Raw genomic sequence first — 26,451 nt, forward strand, 5'->3', positions numbered from 1 at the left:
TTGCTCTTCTGACTGACCTGTGCACCGGGGAGTGACGATGTTAACCTGGAATGTTGCACCTTCAGAGTGTGTTGTGGGTGTGTCAGACAGTACCACAGAGAGTCTTAGAGGTTTGTGAACTACTCACACAATGGCTCCTGTGTTTACTTGATGCTCTAGAATTGAATTCTGGAAATGTTCTCACAGAAAGACTCCTAAAAGCTTTTTTTTAATAAAATGTTTAGGTTGATATACAAAAGTAGTTGGTTCTGTGATGAAATTTTGTTTTGGTTGTATTCTCATACATATACTTGGAAGCAAGAACAAAATATCCAGAATCGAACCAAATTGAATTCTATTGAGCCTTAGATTAAGCCTGTTTTCTCTTTTAGTTCTGGGTTACTATCCAATAATGTTATTACACTTATGTGTTAATGAATATTATATTGTAACAACCACAGAGACACTCAAAATATATCAACCACCTACGGCCATACAACACAGTACAGGTTTGTTTCTAGAATTTAATTTAAATGGGTACACAAAAATTCCTTGAAAATAAGCCAAAACTTTATATAAATATTTTTATAGGTTGAGTAATTGGATAGCAGTGAGCAACAGAAAGGACATCAATTCAGCAGGACTCCTCAGTGGATGTGGTCTGAGCCATTAGTTTCAGAGTCAGAGACCTCCATAGCAGTTTTTAATATGTAACTTAATAGTAACTAAAAGCCTTCAATATCCTATAGAGATCTGCATCCAATTGTTTCTCTCTAGCCTGTGAGTTGATATTCGGTATTAAACACATTGTTTCATAAGGATACAAAATCCAGGAAGAGAGAAATGCTGGTGTAAGGCTCTGTACACTGTGAAGGTTCAAAAAGCACTTTTCTGTTGCCAAAATTCACCTGCTGGACTTGTGAAGGAATTCCTCTTGGATGATGGCCACTGCAGATCATATCCAGGCCTAATGTTAGAGCCCAATTCCATTGTTTCCTGTAGGACTTCCTTCCAGCTGGCTTAATGCTTGTGGGAAAGCCCTGTCAACTGTGATCTCCTTAAGGATGTTGGCAGTATGTTTGAGTTTGTTTTCTATATATATTTTAGCTCTGAAGACTGCCATTCCAAGTTAGACTTGCTTTCTGTGTATCATTTACACGGCCCTCTATTATTCATTGCCTGAGTTCATGAAGGGAGGCGCTGTTGTGAATTGCACACTGGCAAACTACTTGGTGAGCGTGCGCTCTATAGTTCTAGCCTGTGTAATTGTGTTTAACATCGAGCAAGGCTCAGTTTGGTGACCGATTCCCTTCTTCAGAAATGGGTTCGTTGGCCGAGGGTCGCAGCTGATGACGCCTTGATATTAATATGTTCGCTGCTGCTACCAAGAGCTTCGTCAAGCAAGTTGGAGACGGAGGGAGATTAATCCCTGTCCCTAGCCTCAGCGAAGCCGACAAGTACCAACCTCTGAGTCTGGTGGTGAAAAAGAAGCGCTGTTTTCTATTTCCTAGATGCAAATTCACATCCACACCCTTCACACTGAAAGATATTCTCCTGGGAGACCGAGACATTTCAGCCGGTAAGTTTAAATGTTTGGGAGTGGCTTTTGATGGGGTTATATCATTAATAACCTAGCAGGGGTTGTATGGACTAATTACATTAATAATACACACATTAATTACATTAATAATAAAAATCAACCTTTATGTAGTAGTAATATCGTTAAGGAGAACAATGCTTGAGTCTTTATGGTTTCAAATCGCTTATTGCTTAATTTTAAAACCAATTATAAGTTGTTTTTCACTAAAGGGGCTTAGAAAAACGATGTATTTTGACCTATATGATATAGGATATTATTGGGTTTTATCCATTTCACATGACCAAATAAATGAAAGTAATTTGAATTATTTTACAGTTTATTATTATCATAGGTAAACTCTGTTTTGTTTTGTTTTGTTTTTGAATCGGGGTACTGGGAGATTGAACTTGAATTTCCTGCTTACAAACATGCACTTTGCCAACTGAACTGCCTCTTAACCCTGAAATGAATTTTTAAAACTAGATTATAAAGCAGGCGTGATAGCTGTCACTGGTTACGAATATTCGTCTTTCTTTCAACTACGCAGTAGATCTTTGTTGATGTCTATGTATTTTGTTGTATGAACAGAGAATTTGAGCTCCTGCTAAAGTATTCTGTCATTTCTCTTTGTAGTAAAATTGCCTGAAAACCTACTTTCCATATAGTTTGAAATGCTGTCTAATTAATATCTGGGTCAAAGAATTTTTCAGTCATGCTAACATGATAATACCTAAAGTGTGTGTAAGGCGAACTTGAGACGTTTGAAAAACATTAAGTTTCCTCTCCTAAGGTATTTCATCTTATCAGTTACTGAATTATGAAGACGAGTCAGATGTTTCCCTCTATGGAAGGCGAAGCAACCATATTGTGAATGACGTTGGGATTAATGTTACTGGATCTGATTCCATCGCGGTCAAAGCTTCCTTTGGTGTAGTGACCAAACATGAGGTGGAAGTATCAACATTACTCAAGGAAATTACTGCACGGTCAGTACAACGGTCCTGATACACTGCACTGTTCTTGTAGCTGATTTAACCCATGCTGCAAAGAAAGCTTAAGACATATATATATTATGTATGTATGTATATAGTATATGTATGTATGTATATATATGTATATGTGTGTATGTATATATATAGTATATGCATGTATATATAGTATATGTATGTATATAGTATATGTGTGTATATATAGTATATGTGTATGTATATATATAGTATATGTATGTATATAGTATATGTGTGTATGTATATATAGTATATGTGTGTATGTATATATATAGTATATGCATGTATGCATATATAATGTATATGTATGTATATAATATATATGTATATATATGTGTGTGTATATATATACATATATTCATGTGGAAGACTATATGTTAACAGCTAGTTACTACCTTTACCCAATCAAAAACCACTTGATAAATATTTTCAGTTGTTTGATTTAAAAAAATTCACTAAATAGTGAGTGCAAATCCATCTGTGGAAAATTATTGAGACTCTGTCTCAAACTAAAATGAAAATAAAGACGGGGTGGGTGGCAGGGAGGTGGCTCAGTGATAATGTTTGCCTGGCATGCACAGGGCCCTGGGTAGTGTCTCCAGTTCCACAAAACAAAGAAGGGAGAGGCAAATTAGTCAGGCGGTTTTGCTTATAACTTCTAATTTCTTTCTTCATGATTCCTACCTCGATTCACACCCACAGTTAAGATGGGCCCTGAATAACACAAAGGGTACCTTCAATTCTGTATGAGCATGTATTAGGGTGTCTTATGGCCTGCATCTTTTTCTTTATTCTAGAAAAATTAACTTTGACCACAGTTTGATCCGCCAATCAAGGAGCAGCAGGAAGGCCGTGCTGTGCGTTGTCATGGAGAGCATCAGAACCACACGCCAGTGCTCTCTGTCAGTGCATGCTGGGATTCGAGGGGAAGCCATGCGGGTAAGACACACCCAGGGCTTCACTAACTACACAGTTACTATGGAGATTTTTTGTTTTTTTTTTTTTAAAAATACTCATAATAGGTTTGTGCCTTTCATCAAAGGCAGAAAAAAAAAGAGCCTCGGTTGTGTAGAGATTCACTCTGGAGTGGTCGTTCTTCAGAATAAGAAAACCAACCTAAACAACTCGGGTTCTAACCATGTGTACTCCAATACAGAAAAATCACTATTCCTAGTGAATTTAGGTATATGCTGGAGTCTCTCCAAGTAAAAAGTCCCTCAGTGTTGCATTAACAGCAAACTGTAAGTTCATACATGTTGTATGCTTGCTTTTATTTATTTATTTATTTATTTATTTATTTATTTATTTATTTATTTTTGAGAAAGGGTTTCTCTGTCCTGGAGCTTGCTCTGTAAACTGAGCTGGCCTTGAACTCAAGAGGTCTTCCTGCCTCTGCCTCCTGAGTGCTGAGATCAAAGGCGTGTGCCGCATTGCCCCAGTTTAGATTTTATTTTTAAGAAATTCTATTAATACTGAACTTTTAAAAGTTGAGATTTTAGCTATTTTTTTGCCTTTATTTATTCAGTGCTGTGTGTGTGTGTGTGTGTGTGTGTGTGTGTGTGTGTGTGTGCGTGCATACAAGTACACACATGCCAGTGTGCATGTTGAAGTCAGAGGACAAATTGTGGGACTCAGTTTTCTCCTCTACCTGGGTATCACAATACCAGGTGGTCAGGAACTGAGGCAAGCGCCCTTCTTCAATGAGCCATCTCAGCAGCCCTGGATCTATATTTTATATTAAATATCATATTTGGTTTTTCTAATTAACATTATCAATAACCAAATAGGCTTCGTTTTGTGTTAAATCCCTTTAGGAGTTGTTGGCTGGGGATGGAGAAATGTCTAGAACGTTAGAGAGCTGGGTGCTCTGCTAGGACCTGGATGTGGTTTCTCCTGCATGGCGGCTCATGATTGGCTGTAACTCCAGCTCCAGAGGTTCCAATGCACTGCACACACATGGTACATACAATACATGCAGGCGCTCACACGTACACATGTAATAAAAATAAATAAATCTTTAGAAAGTTTATATTTAGAAAATTTATATTGTTATATATTTATTTGTATTGTTTATCCTTACCGACCTGTGACACCTAGTGATTATTCGATAGGATTAAAGCCAACGGTTAGGTGACAGGAAGGAAAGTGAAATTATCTTTAGGAAAATGGATGAAACTGAAAGATTTCAGTGAAATAAGCCAGAGTCAGACAAATGTGGCATATTTTCTCTCATATGTAGAATTGAGCTTTAGAGGGGGATGTGTGTGTGTGTGTGTGTGTGTGTGCGTGTGCATCGTGTGTTTATGTGCAGGTCATGAAAACCACGAAAGGGGAGGAAGAGATTGTGAGGAAGACAGAAGGGAGCAGGATAAATGTGGCAGGAGAGTGGAAGAGGGGGTGACATGAGGGGTGAAGTGAAGGTGGGAGGGCGAGGGCGGTGATGGAGGACACATTAGAACAGAGCATGTGACACAGAATCACTGGGGAAGCTGCGGGCTGGTATACCTTTTACATTTTTAAAGTGGGATGTGGGATGTCCCTACCTATAAGGCACTTGATGTGCACACGTGAGGATCTGAACCGCAGCGACCAGTGTGGCAGTGTGACCTGTGATTCCAGGACGAAGGAGACGGCACAGAGGACAAGCCCTGCGGCTTGCTGGCCTGTTGGTAACCTCCCCATGTCAGTGAGCTCCATGTTGAGTGAGAAACTATCTCAAAAATAAATAAATAGATAAGTAATAGAGAGTGACAGAGGAAAACCCTTACGGTTGACCTGCGGCTTCCACATGCATCCATACACATGTGACATTGTACCCCCATGTGTGCATGGGCACACACACACAAACACACATACACACACCAAAAGAAAGGAGGAAAGGAAGGAAGAGAGAGAAAAACTCATCTCAGAAGTCGGGAGCAGACAGGTGTCAGAAGGGGCTCAATCCATGGGAACAATGTTATGTTGGAAAGAATAGGACATTTTAGTTCTGGTGGCCTGTGGCACAGCATAATGAATATAATTAACAATGTATTGTATTTCTCGAGATGGTTAGGAGAGAGGTGATGTGTTTTGTCATGCGGCAGCAGGAGGGAGTGCCTTAGCAGGCCCATGCTGAGCATCCTCACTCTGAGGTACCAGCCCTAAGAAGGGAGTGTGGGAAAGAAAGGGGACAGAGAGGGACAGAAGGGAAGAGACTGGGAGAGAGAGGGGAGAGAGGTGAACAGGGAGAGAGAAAGAGCCCACAGAGGGAGAAAGGAAGAGGGAGGGGTAGGGAGAGAGGGAGAGGGACCGAGAGAGAAAGAGGCCAAACAGGTCCTTTTATAGCAAGCCAGGCTCACACCTGGCTGTTGCTAGGTAACTGTTGGGTGGAGCCTAGAAGAAATGCTAACAAAAGGGATGTGCACACGGTAAAGAAACAGTGTATCCCCAAAAGGAGAAAAGACAACCACTTGCTGTAAATAACAGACGAGGGTCCCTGAGAGGGCCCAATGACCAGAGAGCTTGCTGCTCAAACCTGGTAACCTGCGTTCAATTCCCCAGGACCCATGGTAGAAAGGGAGGACTGTATATACACTGTGGCATGCACAGCACCCCACACGCACTGCATCTTAAAAAATACAGGACTAAAGGGTCATCTATTCAGCCCTCTGCGGTTGAGATTAACATATTACATATGGTCTATGTAAGACGACTAAGACTTTCAAAAACACTAAATTCCTTTTCATAAAGGTTCCTCAATTGTATCCATCACCTCATTATGAGGGTTCTGTTCAGAATGTGTATTCAGACGTCTCCAACTTCGGATCAGCATCCGTCATTTAACAAGCTGAGACATTTTTCTTGATGGTAGCCATTTTGGTGACTGAGAAAGCTGGTGAAGGCTGGGGGTTTCTGATGGGTTAGGCTGAAAGGAAAGGGTTTACTGCAGGAACACTCTGGAGAGACTAATCTAGGCTTCAATCCTCACCTGAGAAAGCTGAAAGGTCCCTAGTATAGACCATGCTTAGGTCTCCATAATAAAGCTTAACAGAGGCAGGGCGGGTGGCTGTGGTTTGGTTTGGGTAGGATTATAGAGTTTGTTTCTCCAAAAAGCTACCCTGCCCTGCTTTGTACTAATACTATTTTTTTTTACTACATGTTTGTTTATTGTAGTTCCATTTTATGGATGAACAGAATCCCAAAGGAAGGGAAAAGGCTATTGTTTTCCCGGCCCACACAACTATAGCTTTCAGTGTTTTTGAGCTCTTCATCTACCTGGATGGTGCCTTCGGTGAGTAACAGATACACCTGACAGCGCCAGCGATTATGAAGGAAAATGTAATAGGAGTGAATCTTCCCCTCTTCCTCCCTCCCGCCCTTCCTTCCCCGACTCCCTTCTCCTTCCTGTCTCCTGTCTCATTTTATGATTATAGAAGCAGGCTGTGTGTGTATATATGTGTGTGTGTGTGTGTGTGTGTGTGTGTGTGTACATATGTCTATACATGTATGCATATACACATTTGCATGTATACACATATATACCTATACACATATTCACATATACATATATACATACACACATACACACATATATACATACACACATATACATATTATGGTCAGTCTTACTAGGGTGAAGCAGCTAGGAAAACTTTCCCCTCCCACTTTCCTAGCACCTCCTTAGTGGTTCTTAGCAAAGGCTCCATACCACCCCACTTACAGTTATGGATTGGGAATGAAACGAGGGCCACTAACAAAATATGCCTTCGCTTTTGTGGAAGGGAAATCAATGACTTCTAATAGATAGCTTTCGGGAGTGGCAGATAAGAAATCTGCAGGCAGTAAGATGTCTGAAGTGTCTAGTGCCCAAACAGGTGGTATTAATTAATTTTTATATGTTTAGATATAACTTCCTAGCTGCACACTTCCTTAAAAAGAACAATAAAAATCCACTTTGCCATCTTGCATGGTAGGTCAGTGCAGCTCACTTTAGCTTTTTGCAGCTCACTTTCTGCCTTTCATAGGACTTTAAGTTAGTTAACCGCCAGCCAGAACAACTCCAGATGTATCTACAAAAGGAGCAGGCGAAAGAGTCTCCTGGCCATGATAATTTACATTTGTAGACCTTCTTTTGTTAACTTCTGTCTGTAGTCCTGGGGAAGGGGGATTAGGAAGTGGAGAAAGGAAATTGTATTCTAAATAAAATCACCCCTGAGCCACTGTAACTGCTGGTTTTTGCAGTTCCGTTGACTGTAGGCGGGAGTATAAAATGGCAGTCATTGAAACATAATCTTGTCCATGAGCTCCTTTTTTTGGCCTTCCATTTGCAGGAAGTCCCGCTGTAGGTATACTGAAACATATGCACAGTGATCAAGGGACAGGTTCTTTAGTTCCTAATAGCAAAATATTGGAAACATCCCGAGAGGACCATGAGTACAACAGAGGAGGACCAAACCATGACCAGTGGGTACCTCTGGGCACGCAATGATCTCTAAGACGTGGATTAAACAACTGTGTATGCTATGGAATTAGTTCTGGAAACATGCATAAGCCTGCACACCAGAGCTCCTAAGCATACAAGGCCCAGACAGGCTGGGTACAGGGTGGGAAGAGAAATGTCACTGTATGATTTTAATCTCTGAATTTTGTACTTGCAAATATGTCTTTTCCTCAATTGTGTAATTTAGTTTTATTTTTTTAAAAAAAAAAACAACTCTATGAATTGCACGCTTGAGAATTCAAATCGCCTATGAAATACTCGATAAACTGTAGCTAAGTTATAACATCTTCTCATATTTGTTCGTAGACATTTGTGTCACATCAGTGTCAAAAGGAGGATTTGAAAGGGAAGAAACGACAACCTTTGCCATGTTCTACAGACTGAGGAATATACTCTTTGAAAGAAGTGCGTCTGCAAATTTCATGATGTCTTGGTTTTTAATAGCTGATTAGGGGTTGGGGATTTAGCTCAGTGGTAGAGCGCTTGACTAGCAAGCGCAAGGCCCTGGGTTCGGTCCCCAGCTCTGAAAAAAAGAAAAGAAAAAAACAATAGCTGATTAGTATTCCACTGGGTAGATGTACCACATTTTCCTTCTCCATTCTTCAGTGGTGGGGCATCTAGGTTGTTTTCTGTTTCTGGCTGTCATGAATAAAGCTGCTGTGAACATACTTGAGCAGGCATCTTTCGGGTATCTGACTAGGAATGGTACGACAGCTGGGTCCTGGCTAGAACTATTCCAAGTTTCTGAGACACCGCCAAATCGATTTCCAGAGTAGTTGTACAAGTTTGCACTTCCGCTGTCCCTGCTCCACATCCTCTCCAGCAAGTGCAGTCACTTGAGTTTTTAATCTTAGCCATTCTGATGGGTGTACGATGGAATCTCAGAGTCGTTCTACTTGGACTGCGTGGTTGGGTCTCAGCGGGAGAGGATGTACTTAGTCCTGCTGGGACTAGATGCCCCACAGTGGGGTGGTACTCAAGGGAGGGGCTTCCCCTCCTCTGAGGAGAAGAGGAGAGGGTAATGGGGAGAGGGTTTTGTAATGGTAGAAGAGGGAGGAGAGAAGGGAGGGAGGGCTGTGATTGGGACAAAAAGTGAATAAAAAAATAATAAAATCTTCCGAGGGAGGGAGGGGGGGAGAAGGGGAGGGAGGGGGAGGCGGGGAGGAGGAGGGGGAGGGAGAGGAAGAGGGAGAGAGAGGGAGAGGGAGACGGGGAGGGGGAGGGGGAGAAGGGGAGGGAGAGGGAGACCGGGAGGGAGAGGAAGGGGGAGAGGGAGAAAGTCTACTGAAGGGTGTTTGGGAACGCATTCTTCTCCCTGTACCGGCATGGGTAGCTGCCTACATAGTAACCGTCTGTTAACATGTTTAAAGCCCATTTGTTTCCTGATGGACGGTTTGGATTGACGCCTTTAAAAACAGTTTGGGGTGCAGAGTTATTTGGACTTCTACCACATTTCTGGTTTCTATTTTGCAGATAGGAGAGTGATGGACGCCATCTCGCGTTCCCAGCTTTACCTGGATGATCTCTTTTCTGACTTCTATGACAAACCTCTCAGCATGACTGACATTTCCCTCAAGGAGGGAACTCACATCCGAGTGAACTTACTAAACCACAACATTCCTAAAGGGCCCTGCATACTCTGCGGAATGGGGAACTTGAAAAGGGAGACAGTTTATGGCTGCTTTCAGTGTTCTGTGGATGGCGTGAAGTACGTGAGGCTTCATGCGGTCCCTTGCTTTGATATCTGGCACAAGAGAATGAAATAAAAGGAAAAGGAATATGCTTTGTTGGCGTTCTGTGTACTACTGTGCCACAAGCCTTCCTTTTGTTCTTTAGGTTTGCTTAGATTTTTTTTTTCAAAGCAGGAGGCACTGGGAGCAATGGCGCATGCCTGTAGTTCTAGCTTCGGTCTGGGAGCGATGGCGCATGCCCGTAGTTCTAGCTTCGGTCTGGGAGCGATGGCGCATGCCCGTAGTTCTAGCTTCGGTCTGGGAGCGATGGCGCATGCCCGTAGTTCTAGCTTCGGTCTGGGAGCGATGGCTCATGCCTGTAGTTTTAGCTACTTGGGAGGCTGAGACAGGAAGATCGCATGAGTCCAGGGGTTCTACAATGGTTGTCTACACTACAATGTGGTGACCCCCTGGTGCGGAGTCCAGCCTGGCCTTGGTGGGAACAGAATGACATGGTTCCTGTACCTGGGACAGGGCCAGCAGGCGTGGGCCTCCACGAGTGTCGATGGCTGCTGTGGGCATAAGGCTTGTTGTATAATATTGTTCACATTTTCTCGTTCCTCTGAGGAATGTCCTGTTAACGTTAATGGCTCCATGATAATCTGAGACAGCAAGAATCCGGGAGGTGAGGGTGTGACTAATGTCTCAGCAAAATGGTAAACACTGGGACCTCCAACCTCCCTTAATGCTGTGGAAAAGAACTCTAAGAACATGGGCTCGAAAATATATAATTTCTCAACTATGCATAAAATTAGGATGCGATATGAATTATATGAGGGGCTTCACGAATCTAATGGAACAGAGACAGCTGCATGAATGGGCCAGCTTGTCAGAAAGATACAAAGGCAGGCAGATTCAAGGTCAGCCTGGGACACAGGGAGTCCAAACGCAGGCGTGGTAGAAATGATAATTTCAGGACTGGGTCTCACCCCGCTAGTCTGTGCTTAGCAGAGGCGGGCAGATCTCTGAATTCCTTTGCAACGTTAAAAGGAAGTGTGTGTTTTCTGTCTCCTTAAGAATTAAGGGGCTGAGGGTCACTGGATGCTGATTCACAGGATAATCAGAAGGGAACCTGGAATAAATAACTGAATCGATATATAAGTAAAAAACTGGGCTTTTGATCTGTAGGAGTTGAGGTAGCCAAAAGCAATAGCAGTTTTTAAAATTTTCTCTACCAAGAGTTGAGCCCTCTGAAGGTCCCTGGAGAGCAAAAACAACTCTTCAAGAATTTTTTTTTTTCTAAATTACGTAGAGAGACGACATAGCTCTTTTAGTTAATGTTCTCTAGTAGCCATTCAGAGAAGACTGTCTGAAGAGTGAACACAGCTCCTTTTTCTGGCTTTCTGATTTAGATCAGAGAACCCAAGAATTACTTTTAGAATTTTTCTAACCTTTCTGACTTGGTTGGAAGACCCAAGAATTTTTTGATAGCACCCTTTCTCCCAAACACCCCTCTCTCAGGAACCTGGACCTAGCAGAGGTTGGTCCTTAGCATCCCAGGAACCAGGGGCCACCAGGTTGCCTAAGGAGGGGTGAACTTGCCCAGGTTGGGGGCAGGGAAGCAGGAGGCCATTTAGGTAGCATTTTCCTCCCTCGAGGTGATGATTTTGCCACTGTCTTCCTCAAGGATTTTGTGATCTATAACACTGCTTATACAAAACAAAGCTTAATTGCAAAACTCAAAGACAGGCACTCTTTCACAAATCTGTCCATTTCCCCCTAACCACTTGGGAGTCACTGTATCATTTTAAGTAGCTTCTTATATAATTCATATTTTTTTAAACACGGATTTTATATTTAAAATCACTTTTTAGTTCAACAGTTAAAGATGACAAATGGGCAGCAAGTGGTCACTTTAGTGCCCTAGGTTTGGTATGAGGAGAAAATAAATGTATTAATAATTTAATATATTCCTAAATGTTTAATTGTGGTATCAGATTAAAACTCCCGAGCTCAGCATGGGGCTCTGTGCATGGCTAACAGTGTAACTGGTGGTGGTAATGGGTTGTGTCTGTCTAGTAAGTTCCTTTGTTAAGAGTTAAGGGAACCAGGCCATGGCTTTATCTTTGGAAATGTTTGATGGGAAATAGGACCTTGCCTATGTTAGCAAAGCTGTGCTCAAAAATCCTGGTCTCAAGGGACTCACCTACCTGAACCCCAGGACTAGGGGTTCTATGGGTACATGCCACTATGATTTTTCAGATTTTTTTAGATTTATTTATTTTATTTATATAGGAGTACATTGTAGCTGTCTTCAGACACACCAGAGGAGGCCATTACAGATGGTTGTGAGCCACCATGTGGTTGCTGGGAATTGAACTCAGGACCTCTGCAAGAGCAGTCAGTGCTTTTAACCACTGAGCCATCTCTCCAGCCCTTCAAATATGCTTTCATTTACTAAGACATCTAAAATTTTCATATACCGACAACTAATTTATTAGTTTTCATTAAAATAATTGTAAAAATATTTTAAAATTGCAGTTTCAAAATATTCAGCGTTCCATTCAGGCCAAGGCATAAAGCAATCATGTAGATACAGAACACAGTACTCGGCATGTATGTAGAATGGGCAGTGACTTACATTTAAATTATTTAAAAGATAAGTTGAGGGCTGGAGAAATGGCTCAGTGGTTAGGAACACTGACTGCTCTTCCAGATGTCCTGAGTTCAGTTCCCAGCAGCCACATGGTGGCTCACAACCATCTGTAATGGGATCTGATGCCCTCTTCTGGTGTGTCTGGACAGCAATGGTGTACTCATATAAATAAAATCTTAAAAAAATAAATGTCTTCAGGCACAGGTATTCATTTACTGTAATGTGTACTTTTTCTTCCTTTTCTTTTAAATACAGTCTCATGGAGTCCAGGCTGGTCTTGAACTCCCTAGAGCTCAGGGTGCTGTTGAATGCCTCACTGTCCTGCATCTACCTCTAAGTTTGGGATTACAGGTGTTGTGTGTTACCACTCCCAGTATGTATGGTGCCGGGACTGAATTAGGGGCTTCAAGCATGTTAGGTGGGTGCTAAAACCGAGCTCCCACACCTCCAGCTGATGCCTACTTAACTCTTAAACAAGTTCAGAAGTACTTTGTATGGGCTGGTAAAGTAGTACATGCCTGTAATCCTAGTATCCCAGAAGCTGAGGCAGGGGCATTGAGAGTTTGACACCAGGCTTGGCTGCATAGTGAGTCCCAGGTGAGCTTGGTCTGTATAGCGAAGCCACGTCATAAAAACAAATACCTTGTAGGAGAAATGATGGGCTGGAAAGGATGCTCACATATTCATGTTTACACTCCATGCCCAGTGTTTGGGGGAGGGGGTGCCTGGCAGAAGACTCAGTGACTGAGAACGTGTTAGAAAGTTAAGAAAAGGCAGGAGAGGGGTTGAATTTTGTCTGCATATGGTGGTGCAGGCCTTTAATTCCAACACTTGAGAGGCAGAGGCAGGCAGATCTGTGGGTTTGAGGTCAGAGCAAGTTCCAGGACAGCCAGGGCTGAATGAATGAATGAATGAATGAATGAATGAATGAATGAATGTTGGTATTCCCACTTTGGGTAGCTCACAATGGTCTGTAATTCCAGCTCCAGGAAGTCATAGCCTCTGGCCTTCATAGACACCTTTATTCATGCATGTATGTGTGTGTGTACATGCATGCATGCGTGTGTGTGTCACACATATAATAAAATGAATTTTTAAAGATTTATTATTTATTATGTATCAGTACATGGTAGCTGTCTTCAGACACACCAGAAGAAGGCATCGGATCCCATTACAGATGGCTGTGAGCCACCATGTGGTTGCTGGGATTTGAACTCAGGACCTCTGGAAGAGCAGTCAATGCTCTTCACTGCTGAGCCATCTCTCCAGCCCAAAATAAATATTTTTTAAAAAGTTATAGATAGTAGACAAGAAGGAAGATGGCAGAGGAATGACGTATTTGTAATGATGTTTGAAGAAGCAGTCTGTAGGTTTGTGTAGCTTTGGTTTAGCCAAACTCCCAAGGCCAGAAGCTTGCACCAAGAGAGTACACACTGTGTCGAAATTCTTCATGATTCAGGTATACACTCCTGACGTCTTCCTGCGTGAATGCCAAAGGAAGATTCTATGATGATATTTTTCATATCCTACTGTCTATAACACCACATATAAGAGAGACATAAGTTCCTGGTCTCCGAGTATTTTCAGAGACAGGCATTATAAGGGCTACCATATTGGATCGTTATGTTCTTACACTTGCTCTTAACATTAAGGGTGGAGAGCACCCGTTCTGCATTTTAACGTGGGCATTCATCTGTCTCCTGAAGGAGGGAAGCCAGCCACTGGGATCCAGCCCATTCCCTGGTGCTGCAATTGATGGTCACCAAAGAACACAACAGGAAACACAGTCACACCTACCCAAGAGTCAGCTTTGCAAAACAGCTTCCCCTTTTCACACCAAAATTATGTTTATTGAAGGACACGAATATCTCCTCATCCGGGAAAACAGGTGTAGCGACCACACAGAGAACAGTGATTTCCTTTTAAAGCGCGGTGTGTGAGTGGTTAACGAGAGAGAAGGGAGTAAACTTAAAGCTCGTCATGTTGGTGCACGTTGTATTCCTTGGGAGAAATGAAGCCATCTCCATCGTGGTCATTTTTCTTAAAGATATCTTCCAAAACCGCCTTCTGATACGACTTGTCAAGGGGTTTTGCGTCTTTTTCAAAGTCCTTCTGTAAGTAAAGCTCTATCTGGAGGCCGGAACACAACATTGTTAATAAAAAGGCACCACGGGTGTCTAGTCATGCTAAGAAATGATGACGGTACTGAATAAGCGTAGCAAGTGATACAAACATCTTAAATAATTGGTCTGTTTACGACGGGGGAGGGGCACTCAAGGGCTGTGGTACGCATTGGACGTCAGAGGACAACTTGTGGGAGCTGGTTCTCTCTGCCATGTGAGGGGCACCGAGGACCAAACTCATGCCATCAGGCTTGAAGCAAGAGCTATATTCACTGAGAAGTCTTGCCAACCCATAACCATTTTAAAAAGGTATTTCAAGGTTTGGAAATACCTTAGAGACAAGGTCTCTCTACATAGGCTCGGCTGTCCTGGGACTCACTCTGTAGACCAGGCTGGCCTCAGACTCATAGAGATCTGCTCGCTTCTGCCTCCCAAGCACTGGTATTAAAGGCCTGTGCCAGCATGTTTGGCCTCGGACTTTTTGTTTTGTTTTTAATTTTTGAAGAGAAGTGGTTATTCAAATTAGCTGTCCCTGGGGTTATAGATTGGTGGTATTAGCCACACTTAATTTTCTGAAACTGAATGCTTTCTAATGATCCACACTGTCCCTATTAGAAAAGAAAAACACATTCAGATTAATTCCTATTATTTAATACAAAATCTCTTTAGCATGGCCGTCTCTGGAATTAATGAGTTTACTGCATAATCAAGTCAACCAAGGGCTTGAGATGCTCTGAAGCACACTGACTGCTTGCCTTTGTAGCATACACTCAATAAAGTACTGTGATATTAGCCACATGTAATTTCTCTGCATTTGAAATGGGGCTATGGCAGACATTTTCTTGTAAATGTAAGCCACACAGCAGATTTCGGAGATAGTAACTCAAAGTCCACTTCACTAATCATTTTTATATAATTTCATGTTGAAGTGGTACTATTTCATCTACATAATGAGTTAAGCTAAGTCACAAAATATCATGTTTTTCCCCCCATTTCCTTGTCTTGTGAATGATATCACCTCTCACCGTGTTGCCAGGGCTGGCATCAACTCATAGGCTTGGCCAATTCTTCTGCTCCAACTTCCTCAGAGCTGGGACTGTGGGTAATATCCCCATGGCAAATGTGCCATTTATTTTTTAATACATGTACACCACATAATTTAAAGTTAAAGTTATCTATGTAACTCAACTGTTTCTCCATACGAAAATGCCGATTTCTACTAACGAAAGCACGGCACACTGACCTGGAAATAATTTTAATGTGGCATTTTTATGGCAAGAGACATTTTGAAAAGTGGAGTTGAACAGTTGTTCTAGTAATACATATCACATGCTCAGTCCATCACAAGGGACTTAGAATGGTCAGTGGTCGGAAGACCTTGAGTCAGCTTCTCAGAGACGACTGGTCCTGTATGAAGGGAGACACGTTGTTTCCCCCTGCCTGCCTAAAGCATTTTAAACAGCCTCAAACATTCTGCATTTCTTAAACAATAAACGCTGATGGTCACTATCTAGTCTTTGTCCATATAGTGTAGTAGAGGTCCAAACAAGTGGTGGGCAAGAACATAACAATTTTTTTAAAAAAAGATTTATTTTATTATTTATGTGCACCTGCAGTACCCAAAGAGACCAGAAGAGGGCATCGGATCCCTCGGAGCTGGAGTTACAGGGGGCTGTAAACTGCCTGATTTTGGGGTGGGGGGGTAGACACTGGAGATGGCTCTGGTAAATGCTCTGGTCCTTTGAAAGAGCAGGGTTGCTGAGCTATCTATCCGGCCCCATGGCTTTCAGCATTGCTACTAATGGGTTCTCACACTACCTTAATTTTTAATTTAATACTGTACTCCACTCCCACCTTATGTAGACTGATCCCTTTAGCATCTGATCCCTAAGCAAGAATGTTTCTGTTAGTTCATGTTTCCAATCTGGGCTCCCACATGTATTGACCCATACATGGTCTTTGACAAAAATGTAACCTTTCTGAACACTAGGAATATCATCTGTAAAAGGAGGGAGATATTTGTAACCAGAGGAGGGATACAGGGTTAGCGTCAACAGAAGACAACTATCGTTACAATTGGGGAAAAGTCATTCTTACTCATCTGGTGAAAACATAACCCATGCCCAATAAGATGTCTGGGAAACTGCAGCTAAACAGATCGGATTCTGGATTTCCTCTACTTTTATTTTTCAGTAAAGAATTGGAGATGCCTGAATGTCTAGAGGTATTTATGATGCAGAAGGGACCTCTGGGTGTGGCTGAAGGAATAGTTGTGCATGGGCTGCTCCCAGAGTGCTATGCGAATCCCTTCGCTGCTGTCATTCATTCCAAAGAGGGCGTCAACAGAGAAGAAACACTGAAAAAGGCTTTCCCTTTAAGGGTCCTTCTTAAAGGCCTGCAGTTCTGGATCCTGTAGGAAAGGGGAATCTCTTTGAGGAACTGACTATCAGATTGGCTTGTGGCAAGCTGTGGAGGTAGTTTCTTAGTTAGTGATTGATGTGGGAGGCCGCTCCCTGTGGGCGGTGTTACCCTTGGGCAGGTGCTCCTGGGCTTGTGAGACCGCAGGCTGAGCAAGGCCTGGGGAAGAAGCCACCATAGTCTCTACTTCAGTGGACTGTGACGCAGGGTATGTAAGCCAGATAAGGCCCTTATCCCCACAGTTGCTTTTGGTTTTGTTCTTTCTTGCAGCAGTAGAGAGCAAAGTAAGACACCTGGCAGACATGCTGGCTAACGGGGGAGCCTCAAGGAAGTTCTACAACATACGAAGTTCCTGGAGGAGGAGCTGGAGTTGTGTGGGAAGAAGGTTGGAGGGGGGCGGGGGATGAAGAAGAGGCAGGTGACTGGAGATACAGCTCAGGGGCCTGGTGCCTATGTAGCATGGGTGAAGTTCTAGGTCTAATCCTCAGGCAAAATAAAGAAAAACGGAAAAGACTTATTAGTTAGGGTCGGTGGCTTATTCCTGTAATTCTAGTATTGGGGAGAAGGAGAAGGAATTCTGCGAGTTCAAGACCAGCCTATACAACATAAGTTCCAAGGCAGCTTGGGGCTAGAGTAAGACCTTATCTGGACCCCACAGTCCCTGCAATAGAAAAGGACTGACATTATATTTGAAATCAGGGGACGACCTGCCTCTTATTACCCACTTAGGGGGTAGTCACACATTTTTAGCCACCTCTAAACAAAGGAGGAGCAGCTGAGCTAAGTGTAGATTGTGGCACTGGACAAGGCTTTAGGCTTCCCAGAAACATTTGAGACGGTAATTCTTAGAAAGGCATGGAGTGGCCAAGGCTCCGAGCCAGAGCCAGACAGCCTGGGGTGTGATCCTGCAGCTCCGTGGCTCAACACTCCTGAGTAGCTTTCTCCCCCTCTACAAGGTGACGATGATGAGAGGGGCGTCTGTCATATGAGTGGTCCTGGCGATTAGACAGATTCATTACTTAATTCATGCTTAAAATGGTAGCTTGGGACGAAGAAAGTGTGAAGAGTGTGTATCGACTTTGCAATCGTTTATTACTTCACCCACAGGAGATGGAGATGTCGTAGCCCAAGCGTACCAACTTCTTAGCCCTCCAGTTCAGAGCCGTGCTAGTTCCTAATCTCATTTATGTCACGGTCCAGAGGGGACATAGAAAGATTTGTCTTGTGACGTGTTTATGCAGTACCATTGGAAAGAGGCCTGTCCCCTCTAGTGTCCAGGCTGGAAGAGCCATGGCAGCTTGGGACTTGTCTTATTTGGTTGAGTGAGTGACTCAGTGACCTGACAGTACTGGGTGCTGAACCCAGGGCCTCACGGTAGTCACCAAGCCACATCCCCAGACCCTTTTGTACCTTCTAAGACAGGGTGTTAGTAAGTCGGCCAGGGTAGCCTTCAACTCTCTGTAGCCCCAGGCTGTCCTTTCAAGGTGCTATCTTCTTACATCAGGTTTGAAGTAACTGAAGCTACAGGTCTGCCTCATGAAGTAGCATTATGACCTTACTGGCTTTCCTATGTACGGAGAAACGGAAGAGGACTGTTCTTCGTCAGATTTCAGAGTTTCCAGCAAACAGCTCTATTAAAACAATCAGAGCCAACACTAGAGAAAAACTCAAAAGGTCCTCAACACAAATCCTAATACTAGCGAAAAGTAAGAGATGTCGTCAACACGATTTGAGTTACAATAAACAAAAATCAAACAGCGAAAGTCAAGCGCAAGAAGATGAATTACCTCGGCCTTGGAGAGCTGCCTGTCATTGTCCGTGTCTATTTGCTTAAACGTTTCAATGCTCCGTGGTCCCTTGGTCACAGCGTAAAGTTCAATCTCGAACATCAGAGTTGCATTGGGTGGAATCTTGCCTTCTGCTAAGAGTTTAACAGTTTGACTTACATAAAAGTAGCTTTCAGGTACTCGCTCTGTGGCCACATTAGTATCAGGGTTATAGACTTTACAGGAACTGCTTTCAAATCTACAGCTCTTAGACATCAAAGAGAACTAGGGCTGGTCAATTTATCCCCTTCCCCTCCACATTTTATAAAAACATTTTAGATCTTTGTTTCCCCAGTGTATTTTAAACCAAGTCAGTTCAAAGGGCTCTTCTGGACCAGAGTAAGTTTCCTGATTAAGTTAAAATAAACCAAGACTTTATTAGTATAACTTGATCATCATGTAGCAGAGATATGGTACAGAGGAGAAATGTATGAGCAGAAACATTCCACAGTTGGGCTAGTGAGAACTCAGTGGCCCTCACTGCCAAGCCTGATGACCTGAGTTCACTACCTGGGACCCACACAGTGGGAGAAGAGACTGACGCCCACAAATTATTCCCTGACTTCCACAGACCTGCTAAGGCACATGCTTCACCCCACATAAATAAATAAGTATAATTAAGATGAAAAAGAGAGGGCTGGAGAGATGGCTCAGTGGTTAAGAGCACTGACTGCTCTTCCAGAGGTCCTGAGTTCAATTCCCAGCAACCACATGGTGGCTCACAATCATCTGTAATGGGATCCGATGCCGTCTTCTGGTGTGTCTGAGGATGGCTACTACATTGTACACCTAAAAATAAAATAAATAAATGGAAGAAGAAAAAGAAGAAGAGGAAGAGGAGGAGGAAGAGGAGAGGAGGAAGAGGAGGAGGAGGAGGAGGAGGAGGAGGAGGAGGAGGAGGAGGAGGAGGAGGAGGAGGAAGAGGAGGAGGAGGAGGAGGAGGAGGAGGAGGAGGAGGAGGAGGAGGAGGAGGAGGAGGAGGAGGAGGAGGAGGAGGAGGAGGAGGAGGAGGAGGGGGAGGAGGAGGAGGAGGAGGAGGGGGAGGAGGAGGAGGAGGAGGAGGAAGAGGGGGAGGAGGAGGAGGAGGAGGGGGGAGGAGGAGGAGGAAGAGGAGGGGGAGGAAGAGGAGGGGGAGGAGGAGGAGGAAGAAGGAGGGGGAGGAGGAGGAGGAGGAGGAGGAGGAGGAGGAGGAGGAGGAGGAAAGATTTAATGCTGTTCATCAGGCCGATGCTGCTGGCAGCTTTAGTAAGACTTAAGATGGGGCTTTGTCAGCTGAGTATTCCATGGGATTGCCAAGAGGCAGTGATCAGCTGAGTGTATTTCCAGGGCCTTATGGCCATGTGATCTAGGACATGCCCACGGGTATCTGCAAAATGACTAACACTCTTTGAAATTAGCTAAGTTTGTCCATCAAAAGAAAAAGCGATTTCCTTGATAGTCAAGTAGACGATTCTTGCTAAAATACTCACACAGTCCATAAAGGAAAGGGTCGAAGTCATAGCCCCAAGCAGTGCATTGTAATTTCCAAAATCAAAACACAGAAAAAGTCTATCCACCATCATGTGCCTGTTGTCAAAGTCCTGAACTAATGTACTACAAATTACCCAGCTTTGAAGGACAGAAAAAATGACTTTGACCAAAACTAAGACAGACTCAAAACCCAAATTCCTTTTGCTGTTTTGGTGCTGGTGATGGAAGGGGGTCTGGCAGGTCACTGAGCCACCCTGAAGCCCAAACTCAAACCTCCCAGGAAAAGACCACAGATGCACAGGAAGTTCCCCAACAATTCTATTACAAAACAGAAAACGTTGCTAATTAGTTTTTTCCTGAAAAAAGATTGAAGCCCAACTAAGAGATAGATGCGCATTGCATTGGAATTATTTACACTTATAGAGGTAGATTGGAGAGGCGGGGTTAATGTAAAGAGTATATACATACCACAGAGATGGTTAATCAAAGCACTAGAAAGCCACATGCACTTTAAGACATGCAGGGGTGTTCTGGGACATGAGCCAAGGACATTTCGCCAGAGGAAAAGCTTCTTCAAGCATCACCTAAAATGAAGTTATAACTGTTATGTTTTAATAACAACTTACATTAAGCTCGCTGAGACCTGTAAAGACCAAACCAGTCAACATGCTAGCATTCCTGCCCTTGCCCTAACTGAGGAGCTGTGACAGCTGCCAGGAAGGAGAGACAGTTCTAAGGCTTTGGTTCCTGGTATCCCTGGTAGGTTGACTTTACTCCAGTGGATGGTTCCACACCCACGAGTATATGGACAACACAGATTGACGTGTGTGTGTGTGTGTGTGTGTGTGTGATGTATATATGTGTATGTGATGTATATATGTGTATGGTGATGTGTATATGTGTGTGTGTGTGATGTATATATGTGTATGTGATGTATATATGTGTATGTGATGTATATATGTGTATGGTGATGTGTATATGTGTGTGTGATGTGTGTGTGATGTGTATGTGTATGTGATGTGTATGTGTGTGTGAGTGTATGTGTGTGCGATGTGTATATGTGTGTGTGATGTGTTTGTGTGTGTGATGTGTGATGTATATATGTGTGTGTGATGTGAATATGTGTGATGTGTATGTGTGTGTGATGTGTATGTGTGTGTGATGTGTATATGTGTGTGTGATGTGTGTGTGTGTGATGTGTATATGTGTGTGTGATGTTCATATGTATGTGTGTGATGTATGTGTGTGTGTACATGTATGTGACACAAAGGAGGCGAGGTGGAGAGTGAATCTGAGAAGAATTAGGGGGAGGGGTGAGTGTGAATCTGCTCAATATACATTGTGTGAATATATGAAACTCTCAATAAACATAAGAATATTTTTCAAAAGCTTACACAATCAAGAAGCTTTGCTAAATAGCTGTGGTCTACAACACAATGACTTCTAAAACCATGGAATCTAAGCTGCTGTCACAATGGTGAAACCAACAGGTGAGTAAGTAACTATGGTCCGTACACACTTCAGGCCTCAGCTTTCTTCCAAGTCAAATAAAGGTGCAAGCGAGACAGCTAGGTAGCCATTCCTAACTAAGCATAAATCAGTTTAGGTAAAGGGTAGAGTAGTCATTTGCTGGGAGATAATGGACCCAGAACTGGTACCCCCTGAAGATGGATGCGGGTGCTCTGAGGGGAAGCTGAATGTTGATGTGACAACTTGGAAATTGAGGGAAGAGACTGACAGGCAAACTTTACCTGCATCACTGAGCCTTAGCATCAACTTACGACATTTTAAAGATAGTATTGTATTTACATTACCTTCAATTCTCTTTTTTTCAGGGTCCTACACACACACACACACACACACACACACACACACACACACACACACAGCAAGGGGGATGACCTCTTAAAGACAGTCAACAGCTTTAAGGATGGTTACCTCTACAAGATATGGGGATAAAGCCAAACTCACGCCTTAGGAACCTGACTGCTACTTCTGTATTAGCGATTTCAAATAGGTGGAGTTGGCAAGAGCTTTACACAAGGTGAACAGGCAAAGGTTCTTCATGCTGCAATAGGAAGGTGCTTATCCCTGCAAGGGTGCCAACTCTCTCCCATAAAATTTCCTTGTCTTTTTTCAGATTTGCTTTTGTGAAGATTGGTATGCATGCGAGTGGCAAACAACAACAACAACAAAAAGTGAAACAATTCAACATTTCAGAGTGAGAGAAAAAGCATCTTATTATTGACCCTCAGGCTTCCTCCCTGACACTGTCACTGATGACTACAACCTTGCTACACTAGTCTGTGTAGAAATAGGTGTATAGGAAACTTCCCCTTCATGATGCAAACACTGCAGACTGTGAGTAGTGTCTGCTTTTTCCCTCGTGTTATCTGTCTGAGAGCCTGCATGGGTGCTCAGTAAATACTCAGCATAGGAATATAGCACGACACTCTATTAATATACGTGATTTCACCTCATTCTTTTCACTGGCTACATACTAATTCACTCTATGGATATCCCGTGATTTAATTTTCCTACTGACACTCAACTAGGTAGTCTCAAGTATGTTGCTACCAAAAAGAAGCTAGCAACTATGGTAGTTAATCTTGGTTGTCAACTTGACTGGATTTGGAATGACAGAGAAGCCACTGTTTACATCTAGAAGGGATTCTGTTTTTAAATAAACTTAATTGAAGTGAGAAGACCTGGCCTACATTTCTACAGTACCTTTTGGCAGCAGCCTAGAGAAAAGGAATTCTGACAAAGAAAAGTGGTTGCTTTTGGCCTGCTTGCCTTAATATTGTGCTGGCTTCATTTACCCTCACTGTTGTCTCTGCTGTCGCTGCTGTCACCATTCTTTGCTGACAGAGACTGACAGAGTCTAACTTCCAACATGAACTGAAGTCCAGTGGCTCTACAAAAGTCCTCCAGATCTTCAGGGTAAGCATGGGACAGCTGAGGCATCTAGCTTTGCAGACCAAGTAGCTTCGAGGTTCTCTCCATTGTCAGGCTACCCAGACCACATCATATAAGCCAATCAAGTAACCTCCCTCCTATCTATCTATCTATCTATCTATCTATCTATCTATCTATCTATCTATCTATCTATCCTATTCGTTCTCTTTCTCTTGAGAATCCTAACAGCAATAAATCTTCTCTTACACTTTGGTGTATGGTCCTAAAATTCAAAATTATTAAGTCAGAAGATACAATTGTACAAGGGTACAATTATGTCTGATAAACTTCTTGGTCAAATGATTTCCTTTCCCATTGACCATGTAAGAAATGGCTCATTTTCCCATGTCTTTGTCAATGTTCATGTCCTTGCTAATGGGATAAGCAGAAAATGATACCTTGTTTGTGTCCCAATTTTGCTGCAATTATGAATATAGTTAAGCATTCCCTTAGAGTTAAAGACCATTTGTGTCTTCTTAGTTTATGAACATAGTCTACTCTGGGGCTATATCATTTAACCACTGGTTAATCTGTTCATATATCTTCTTGCCCTAGGATTTAAAAGTAAGCACAACCCTGAAACTTATCTTTTCCGCATCTGAAGGATTCTCCTGAGTTGGGGTAACAGTGACCCATCATCACTCAGGGGTACCATCCTTCTATTCTAAAATTGTTCCTGACTCCCAAGTTTTATTAATTCAACCCGGTACTAGAGATCTTTACCAGAAACACTTATGTATACTAAAACCAGAAATGCCCAAGGGAGCTTATGGACCATACAGTCATTCTGAGCACTGTGTCTATGCAGAGGAAGCGATTCTGGCTGGAGGTTGGTATTCTGGTTGGTTGTCTTGTTTTCTTTAGATGTGAAAAGAAGGGTATAGGATGAATTAAATATAACAAGAATTTGGTGGACTTGTTTCTGTGATAATTTCTTCTATAGCATTTTAAAATCGTGACAAAATACACCTAATACAAAATTTACTTTCTGGACTACTTTTAAATAAGTAGAAAGTGCACTTGTGTTACTGTGCGACCTATATCCAGAAACACTGTTGTCTTGATCACTGAAACACTATGCTATTCAACACCTCTCCTTCAGTCCTATGCCTTCAGCCCCTGGAAATTGCCCTCTGCATTTGTCTGTTGGCTTGACTACTAGAGACACTTCATATAATTGCAATCCTACAGTATTGGTAATTTTTGCATCTGGAGTATTTCACTTGTGATACTCTTTAAGGTTCATCTACACTGTAGCATGAGTCGGAATTTCATTCTTTTTAAAGCCTACGTAATATTCCACTGTGTGCATATACCCATTGTTTTAATCTCTCTCCCATCTCTGGACTCTTGGGTTTCTCCCAGCTCTTGCCTCTTGTGAACTGTGCTGCTACTGTGAACATGGATATACAAATATCTCTTTGAGACTTACTTCCATTTTTTTAAGAATATACAGATTTGTTTTGAATTTCATAACTGACTTCTTTTAAAAAAAATAACTAAAAGATATATTAAAAATCTTACCATAGCCTTCTTTTCCATAAGCAAGTGAAGGAGGAATAATCACCTTTCTCTTTTCTCCAGGGCACATGTCCATCATAGCAATGTCTAGCCCCTTTATGACATGCCCAACACCAAGAACAAACCATTTGGGGTGGCCTTCATCTTGTGTCCGGCTGTAAGAAACCATACTTACTTAGTATGTAAGTAAGCTGATCTCATAAAGGAAACTTTTAAACACAGCTTAGGTATTTTGTTACTTAAAACTGGAATCTCTTTTCCCACAGTACATTCTTCAGAACTCTGTCCTTTATGAAGTGTTTGTTTGGCTTAAACTTTCCCATAAATTAGCATAGTGTATAACTGGAAGCCATTCTGATTTCCGATTTCTGATTTCTGTGGTCCTTACAAAAACTACCCAACGGTTCACTTTTTAAAATGGGTCTCCTGCTTCTAACTAGCTCAATGGCTTGAACAAAATAACTCTTTTAACTTCTCTGGGTTTGTTCCCCAAACCAAAGGGGCAGGGTGAGCTCCAAATTTCAAGAACAACTGGAAAATAGTATCCTGTCAAGTTTTTTCTTCTATATAGGAAGAATAAGGTTTCTTCTAAGTTGGAAAGGATTGCTAAGTTGGAAAGGCCTGTCTTTGGAGGGTACCAGTGCAGCTAAAGAAAGCATTCAGTCAGACTGGAGTCAGAGAGCAGAATAGATGTGAAAACCGGGGTCTCTATTAGAAAATGCCCCACGAAGTCCAGAATAAAGCATGGTAGCTTCCTTATACACTCTGTTTGGAATCAGACTTCAGCTCTGGGTAAGGAGAAAAATGTGAATATCTTTTCAAGCAGCCTCTAGATTTAGTCGTCTGTGTCCCAAGGACAGGGGTGGTGGTTAGCACTCTGCCTGACGTGGTGGATCTGCAGTCAGTTTATTGCGCTAACATTTTAAATAACTAAAAACTTTCAGGTTTTTTTTTTTTTTGGCGGGGCTGTCTTTAATCTAAATCCATGATAGCAGTTTACCATTAAAAACAAAACAAACAAAGCAAAAAAAAAAAAAAAACCAAAACCCTTAAAACAAAACAGGCTCTGGCTGCAGCTGGTGGTGGGCAAGATCTGATCTTGAACTGCACGGAGCATCTCCTACCTGCAGTAGAATTTGGAGCCGTCTTTAGCCAAGTAGCCATCGTAATGGGCATTTAGCAGGTCTCCTTTCCTGCTTGTTTTGGAGCAGTTTTCTGGACGATGCAAAACTTCTATTTTCACTTCCTCTGTGTTTTCTTCTTTGGTTTGTCCCTGAGCACCGGAACAGACCCACAGGCCAAGGAAAACTGATAATCTGAATAGGAGATTCATGTTTGCCAAAGCAGCACTCCCAGGCCCAGTGCAAGCCCCACAGCGTGTTAGCAGGCTGATGGGTCAGAATTCAGACGCGTGGCAGGCATTGTCCTACGTCACAAAGGTCCAAGGCGGGGCTATGTGAGGCTCCGCCCACTGTCGCACCAGCAAATCGCCACGGGTTGGAGTGCGTCCAGGATGCTGGGTGCCTTCGTTGACTGTACCCGGGCTAGAATAGAATAGTCTCTTCTTGCTAAGCTCGCAGGTTTCTTCTGCCTGCAGTAGTCAGACGTGCGTTTCCTGAAATAAAGTGGCATTATGGTGGTCCTTTCTAGGCATTTAGGAGATGCTGCAAAATTCTATGGCCTCCACTTGATGCCCTGATAATGCCCTCCCCAACACTGCCTCTGCTAAGGGATTGCTTGGATGGCTTGGTTTTAAATTTTT

General features: G+C 42.7%; 2 protein-coding genes across 5 annotated transcripts; one reads left to right on the forward strand and one right to left on the reverse strand.

Annotated features, from left to right (window-relative positions):
- The first annotated feature begins 1,347 nt into the window (after positions 1-1,347).
- Pjvk (pejvakin) lies at positions 1,348-9,829 on the forward strand. The gene is made up of 6 exons (XM_032901968.1): positions 1,348-1,558; positions 2,349-2,544; positions 3,363-3,504; positions 6,721-6,838; positions 8,354-8,452; positions 9,521-9,829. The coding sequence occupies exons 1-6, from the start codon at positions 1,348-1,350 to the stop codon at positions 9,811-9,813; spliced, it is 1,059 nt and encodes a 352-aa protein (XP_032757859.1). The 3' UTR covers positions 9,814-9,829.
- Positions 9,830-14,160: 4,331 nt separating this feature from the next.
- Positions 14,161-26,319, reverse strand: Fkbp7 (FKBP prolyl isomerase 7). 4 transcript variants are annotated; one of them, XM_032903534.1, is made up of 5 exons: positions 25,814-26,007; positions 24,693-24,844; positions 20,679-20,794; positions 18,702-18,835; positions 14,161-14,503 (listed from the first exon to the last, which is right to left on the reverse strand). In XM_032903534.1, the coding sequence occupies exons 3-5, from the start codon at positions 20,713-20,715 to the stop codon at positions 14,342-14,344; spliced, it is 333 nt and encodes a 110-aa protein (XP_032759425.1). In that variant the 5' UTR covers positions 20,716-20,794; positions 24,693-24,844; positions 25,814-26,007; the 3' UTR covers positions 14,161-14,341. The 4 variants fall into 4 exon arrangements, 3 of the variants coding, with proteins under 3 accessions (XP_032759425.1, XP_032759424.1, XP_032759423.1); XR_004388005.1 differs by lacking the exon at positions 14,161-14,503 and adding an exon at positions 18,042-18,481; XM_032903533.1 differs by lacking the exon at positions 20,679-20,794 and having other exon boundaries at positions 18,702-18,832; positions 25,814-26,319.
- Between the last annotated feature and the right edge of the window lie 132 nt (positions 26,320-26,451).

The sequence above is a fragment of the Rattus rattus genome, chromosome 5, assembly GCF_011064425.1.
Source record: "Rattus rattus isolate New Zealand chromosome 5, Rrattus_CSIRO_v1, whole genome shotgun sequence".
NCBI classification, from domain to species: domain Eukaryota; kingdom Metazoa; phylum Chordata; class Mammalia; order Rodentia; family Muridae; genus Rattus; species Rattus rattus.